This window comes from Trachypithecus francoisi, unplaced genomic scaffold (genome assembly GCF_009764315.1).
Source record: "Trachypithecus francoisi isolate TF-2019V2 unplaced genomic scaffold, Tfra_2.0 Contig01579, whole genome shotgun sequence".
Lineage (NCBI taxonomy): Eukaryota > Metazoa > Chordata > Mammalia > Primates > Cercopithecidae > Trachypithecus > Trachypithecus francoisi.
This window is the reverse complement of record NW_022681442.1, coordinates 8829682-8836644: the sequence shown is the minus strand read 5'-3', so window position 1 is coordinate 8836644 and position 6963 is coordinate 8829682. Positions and strand designations below refer to the sequence as shown.

Here is a 6963-nt window from a genome sequence, read left to right as displayed (position 1 = left end):
CACTCCAGAAACCAAGGGATCACAATCCCCTTCTAAGAGGAATCCAGCATGTGTCTGGTCTTGGGCATTCCCTGGTAGGTGAGTAACCCTGTTCTGTCATCACTCAATGCTTATCAGTTGCTGATCTGGCAGTAGGAGGATGAAACACAGTCAGCCTATTCTGTGTTCCTGTTCTCCTCAAGGGGTGAAGAGGCACCTGGAAACAACAGGAAGAGTTGTAGGATTAAAAAAGAAATCAAAGATTGAATGTAACTTTCATCTAGATGAAGCCAAAGGCAGACTTCCAGCCCTAAATTCTGACTGGTGGCTGACACAAGACATGGGTTCATGGTACCCTTCTAGAATGCAGCACAGACTACTGATGAGCAGTGCATGGCAGAGAAGCCAAGTGTCATTTGACAGCTTCAGCCTCTCAACTGAGAAGCAGGGCACAGCTCACCCAGGCTAGGAAAACAGAGGCAAGTCCTGGAAAACTGCCTGCTTTTAACCAAGAGTTACTGGCCATCAAGTGTCTTTTTTAAAAAATAAATATCAGGCAACCTTCTCGGTAGAGTGTGTGGGGGGATTGTCAGACTCTGGTGATGACTTCTGAGGGTCCCAAAGAGTGAAGTGATATTTGCATAGCAAATCCAATGAGGGGGATTGTGTGCAGTGTAGGTGGAGGTTGGGGGCAGGTTTTGTGGGTTTGCCAAGCTCCGAGGGTCATACAATGTGCATGTCAAGTATAAGAAATCAAAGCCGTGGAAATGGTTGGAGGTGGTTCAGTTTGAGGTCATGCGTTTCTCAGCTCCTGTTGTGGAATTAGTGTGAGACCCAGAAGACTGTGGCCAAAGTTATTATGGACTCATGGTCTCCATGGAATCATCCCTCATGCCTTCTGCTCTCCGATCACATCCACACTCATGTCATCTTCATTCTTCCAAGGTGAGGTTACTTGCACTGCACAGGGGTTGATGAGAGAATGTCCTGCCAGGAAAAACCATCCCAAAGAGATTCTTTCCCACTTGGCACTGTGTCTTGTATTTGCTCAGCAGCCCACATCCTGTTCGGCCCCAAACCTTGGGGCAAACTTCCCACAGGTTAATTTGAACGCCCCAAGATTAAAATCAAGCCCATATTCAGGAAACACTTGGGAGTCTTCGAGGTTCACCTAGAAGGAAGTTGGAAATTGTTCACTTATGTCAGTGCGTTTGCAGCTGGGCAACAGCCAGATTGTTCATATGGCAATCAATCAAACACACCTAAGTTTTTCCCACAGATTAGCCATTGACCGTTAGCAAAAGCCCTCACTTCCTTCATATTGATTTATAGCAGCAGTAGAAATATGCCACCCTAGAGGACACACCTCCTTTTAGCTAGGTACCTATAAATGTCAAGGATTTTCTATTCAATTGAGAACCCAGCAAAATGGGGATCTCCACGGTCATCCTTGAAATGTGTCTATTATGGGGACAAGTTCTACCTACAGGTATTACGTTTAATTATTATATTCATTAATTTCTCTCCTGCAGACTCAATCATGGCAAATTATATCTACTAGTTTCCATTTCAAGGGAAGTTTTATATCAAAGAGTGGGTAGCCCTTTGCTGATAATTCTAATTGTTTGCAGGTGTTCAGGAGGAATGGCTCTTTTTTGTTTTGTTTCTGGCTGAGAAATATAAATGGTTGTAGTTAGAAAAAGCCAGTCATTATGTCAATGTTTTCAGTAAGTCTTTCAACTAAAGGAATGATTGATTGGTCTTAGAAAAATCCCTGAAGTTCAGGAAAGGTGGATGTGTATTATTAAAGAGGCCCTCAAACTTTGCAGCAATTGGTTAAACACACAATTTGTGTGCTACGAAAACGGGCAGAAAGGATTCCCACTGCAAATGCCCTTTATGTGGCTTCTTTCTACAGGTGTGTCTGGCTTGATGGCTAATATTTGCCGAGCAAAATCAGGTCAAGTAATTGAGCACAGACAAAATCATTAAGATTCCAAGTTTGTCTGTCATGCACAGCTTTAAACAAACACTTGAAGCCCAGTCACTCAAGCATAGCTGTATGTTCTTAGAGTCAGATAATAAACGTGAGAGAGCCATCGGCAGAGCATGCTGATTGCTGCATCTCAATGGCATTTTGCAGAGATACTAGGGGAACAAGTGATTCTCAGTTTGCCTATTCTGTCTCTCTCTCTTCCTCTCTCTATGCCTCTGTCTCTCTCTCTCTCTGTATCTTTCTCTTTTTTCTATTGTGTAGTTATTATCACCTTTTCTCTCCCCTCTCTCTCCCTCTGTTTCTGTCTGCCTCTCTATGTTTCTCTCTCTCTCTCTGTATCTTTCTCTCTCTTTCCCATCTTTTGGGCAGCTATCACCTTTTCTCCCTCCTCCTCCCTCTGTTTCTGTCTCTGCCTTTCTCTCCCCGCCCCCCGCACCGTATCTTCCTGTCTCTCTCATCTATCAGGCAGTTATTACTTTTCCTCCCTCCTTCCTCCCTCCTCTCTGTTTCTCTCTCTATCTCTCTTTCTCTTTATCTATTGGGGAGCTGTTATCACCTTTCTCTCTGTCTCTGTCTTCAACTATTGGGCACTATTATCACCTTCCTTCTCTCTCTCTCTCTGTTTCTCTTCATCTATCAGGCAGCTATTACCACTTTCCCTCCCTCTCTCTTTTTCTCTCTCGCTCTTTCTCCTCATCTATGGGGCAGCTCTTATCACCTTTCCTCCCTATTTCTCTCTCTCTCCCTTTGTTTCTATCTTCTTTCTACCTTCCTTCCCTCCCTTTTGCTTTCTCTTCCTCTCTTTATTCATTTCTTTCTTCCTTCTTCTATATTTCCTACTGCCATTTTTTTTTCTTTTGTGTCACCTTTTGCTAGATTTATGAATTTCAGGAGACAGGGTAAAAAAATCACCTAATTTTCAGATAACTTCCAGAACTCTCACTCTCCCCCTAGGCTCAGTGGGGGAAGCTTTGAAGATTAAGGTTCATTTGGGAGTTTGCTTTCATGAAAGCAGCACCCCAAAACCCAGCCATCACACCCGGGTGGTAGGGAGCAGGCCCATGCCCTGTGATGAGCGTGTGGAGGGGCTAGGGGTCACCAGACCCAGGACCTCAGGGGAGTGGAGACTGGGCATCCTCATCCTGCCTCCATCAGACGCATTTGAAACTGGGAGGCTGTGTCCTCAGCCCCAGCTCTTGTCAGTACCGAGTTCACCCTCCAGATTGTCTCTGAACCGTGACATGGAATTCACATCAGCCGCTGTAGATGGAGTGAATTGCCCTGTCTTTATCCACAGAGGAACAACAGGCAGCAGTGCTCTTGGATGGAGGAAATTTGTAGTTTGCCCATGATGTTATGTGCATGCATATGGACAGACATGCACACATGTGCAAGCAGGCCTGTGTTTGCCGTTCAGAGGTGGGAATTCATGCTCTCTGAAGTGGACCCGTATTCTCTTATTTAAATCTGCTAACATCCCTGAAGTTAGGAACAATTATTTCCACATTTCAGGTGGGGGAACTGAGGCTCAGAAAGGTTATTGGGTTGTCCAAAGGCAGCACTGGTGAGTAGTTGTGTTAGGGCTTGAATCTGGATCGAATTCATTAGCATTCAGACGACAGCTCTGGCCCACTGGCCCTTGCTGCTCCTTGCAGGGAGCTGAGGTGATGAACTGAACCATGGCATCTTACTCAGTGCTTGGAGCCTGGTCACAGAGCTTTGCGCTGGAAGTACCAAGGTGGCAAGCACCTGTCAGCTTTGGTCTTCATGCAAACTCTTGAGAAAAACTCAGTATGCCCAGGTTTGTGCTGGGCAGGAAGGGCTGTGGTACCCACTGGCTGGCCCCAGCAATGCCCCTCCTCTGCCACTTGCCCGCTGTGGAGCCCCTGCGAGTCTCAGTTTACTCATTTATAAATGGGGGTTATGTTCCAACCCATGCAGTGTCTGGCACATGGACAGAGCCTCAGAACCATTTAGTGTTGCTACTCTAGACATTTTCCTCATGTTTTGTCCAAAAGCAGCTTCCTAAAAGTAATGTGAACTCTTGGATTGGATCCTGGAACAGAAAAGGAAAAACTGGTGAAATCCAGATAAAGCCTGGAGTAAACTTAGTAGGAAGGTACCAGTGTTCGTTTGTTAGCATGAGAATCACTTGAACTCAGGAGGCGGAGGTTGCAGTGAGCTGCGATTGTGCCACTGCGCTCCAGCCTGGGTGACAGAGTGAGACTCTGTCTCAAAAAAAAAAAAAAAAACGATAAATCGTTTTCCAGAAGCGATTCTTACTTCTACCAGTAGAAAACAAGAGTAGCAATTCCTGCACTTTCACCAGCTCTGAAGTTACTTTTCAAAAATCTTGGCTGAACTGCTGGATGAAAAAATGCCATGCCATAGAGTCATTTAAGTTTGCATTTCTTAGTCTACATTTCTTGCATTTCTTTTCTTAGAGTGAACATTTTTAAGTCATCTGTACTCCTTTTCTTTGAATTGCTTATGTATTTTGTCCAATTTTGGGGAAAGTTAGTGTTTTCTTTATTGATTTATATAAACTCTATATATTTGGGATACTTATACTTTGCCATTATATTGATGACAAATATTTTCCCAGTTTGTGGTTTGCCTTTTAATCTTGATTTTTTTCTGCAAGCATATTTTATATTTTTATGTAATTAAATATACTGCTGTTTTCCTTTGTGATTTCTGCGATTGATTTTTTTTTTTTTTTTTGAGATGCAGTCTTGCTCTGTTGCCCAGCCAGGCTGGAGTGCAGTGGTGTGATCTTGGCTCACTGCAACCTCTGCCTCCCGGGTTCAAGCAATTCTCCTATCTCAGCCTCCCGAGTAGCTGGGACCACAGGTGCCCATCACCACGCCTGGCTAATTTTTGTATTTTTAGTAGAGATAGGGTTTCACCATGTTGGCTAGGCTGGTCTCGAACTGAGCTCAGGTGACCTACCCTGGCCTCCCAAAGTGCTGAGATTACAGGCGTGAGCCACCACACCCAGCTGATTTCTTCTATTGATTTTAAATCTAGAAATTTCTAACAGGAATCAGATAAAAATGTAACTAGTTTCTTATTTTTTGTGCCTTTAAAAAATAGTTCTTGAGTTCTGAAAATTATTTTACTTTCTGGTGTGAGTTATATCTGACTTAGGTTTTTTTTCTGTATTTTAATTTTTATAACTTTAGTTTATCTCACTTTATTTTAATAATTTTGAGCAAATAATGTTTTTGAACACTGACTACATGGCAAACACTGTACTAAACACTTATGTTTTCTGATTTTGTCTTCACAATAACCTTATGAAGTAGCATAATCACCCTTTTACAAAGGAGGAGATGAAGACCGATGAGGTTGCATGACTTGTCTGTGTTCAGAGAACAAATACATGGCGGGTCTAGAACTTGAACCCCGGTCACCTGCCTCCCAAGTCCATGGGGAACACAGGTTCTCCCATCTCATTTCCATCCTCCTGGGGCATGAGGGAGTGGGGAGAAGAGGTGTCAGGAGTGTGGAAGTGTGAAGCGCAGGGTTACAGGCACCTTAGAAGCAAGCCTAGCTCTTCCAGTGATACCTGGAGGGCTATTTTGTTTACTGAAGGGACCCCATCTGGAGTAATTCCCATCACAGTGCTGGGCTCACGTGGGGCACTTCCGTTGGCGAGAAAAGGAGTTGCCATGGGCAGGACAGGTTCCTCATAGTTGGAACCTTACTTGAAAGGTCAGGCCAGAGGCACAGTGGAATTCGAAATTGATGATGCCACACAGGCCCCCTCAAGACGCAAGGTTGGCCAAACTCTACTGAAGAGTCAGGAAAGTTGAGCTTAAGTTCAAACAGGAAAACACGCTGAGAAATCAGGGTTTCGGATCGTCAGTTCTTTTTGGGGTCCTTGCTCACAGTGTAGGGCAAGGGACAGAGAAGTGAAGTCTCTGTGTCTCCCTCTAGATTTGACCCTGAGGCTGGTGAATGGAGGTGACTGGTGTAAAGGCTGGGTGGAGGTCAGGTACCATGGTTCCTGGGACACCATGTGTGATGACTTCTGGGACATCAATGATACCAACATGGTCTGCAGGCAGCTCGGCTGTGTCAGCCCCAGGAAGTGGCTGGTTTTGGCCAAGGCTCAGGGCTGATTGTCCTGGATGACATATGCTGCTCAGGATATGAGTCTTACCTGTGGAGCTGCCCCCACAATGACTGGCTCTCCCATAAGTGTGGCCACAATGAAGACGCTGGTGTCATCTGCTCAGTTGGGCCTCCAAGAGATAATGCAAATGTGTAGCACAGGGCAGAGTAATAATAGTCAATATACCTATTCCTCCCTAGACTTCAGTTTCTCCAAAAGGAAAATGGAAATAATACCAATATCTTGGGTAACTTATTTTACCTCTAAGTGCTTCAGTTTACATCTCTATAAGTCAAGAGGAAAAACCCTACCATCGTGAGTTGCCATAAAGACAAAATGAGATAATACAGGTGAAATGCTTAAAACACTGAGTGGTAGAAATTGTACAATCAGTCATCATCATCATGATATTACTATAGTACCTAACCCTTGCGGTGTGCTGACTTTGTGCCAGTTAGTAGGATGAGAATTTCATGGGCATTGTCCCCTTTAATTCTCCCAGTAACCTTATGAAAGGTAGGAAGTCTCAATAAATGATTATCTCTGTCATTTTATGGGAAAGAAAAGGCATTTTCATCGCCCATGGTCTCTGTCAACACATCACCTGACTTTTTAGAATTAAATGACCAAGTAATTGCTAATCTGCATTTTAGCAATTTCATTCAGTTCCTTGAAAGCTAGCAAATTAATGCAAAGCTCTCAAACTCAACTCCTCAGGCCCATAAATACCAGCTGGGTGGGCTAATTTTTTCAAAGAAGTAAGAAAAGCAATGAGTCCCACATTTGTGCACAAGCCTAGTCTGCTTTTCCACTGTAATGAAGGGTTAATTGTATTTTAGTAAAATAACAAAGTATCTTCAGCAGGAAA

The 6963-nt window shown here is 43.9% G+C and overlaps 1 protein-coding gene across 1 annotated transcript in view; it reads left to right on the top strand.

Moving 5' to 3' along the window:
- Positions 1–1385: 1385 nt before the first annotated feature.
- Positions 1386–6963, top strand: part of DMBT1 (deleted in malignant brain tumors 1) — a 70374-nt gene continuing 64796 nt past the window's right edge. Inside the window, 1 exon segment of the mRNA XM_033180335.1 lies at positions 1386–1468. Within this exon segment, the coding sequence (XP_033036226.1) occupies positions 1408–1468 (61 nt within the window). The 5' untranslated portion in view covers positions 1386–1407.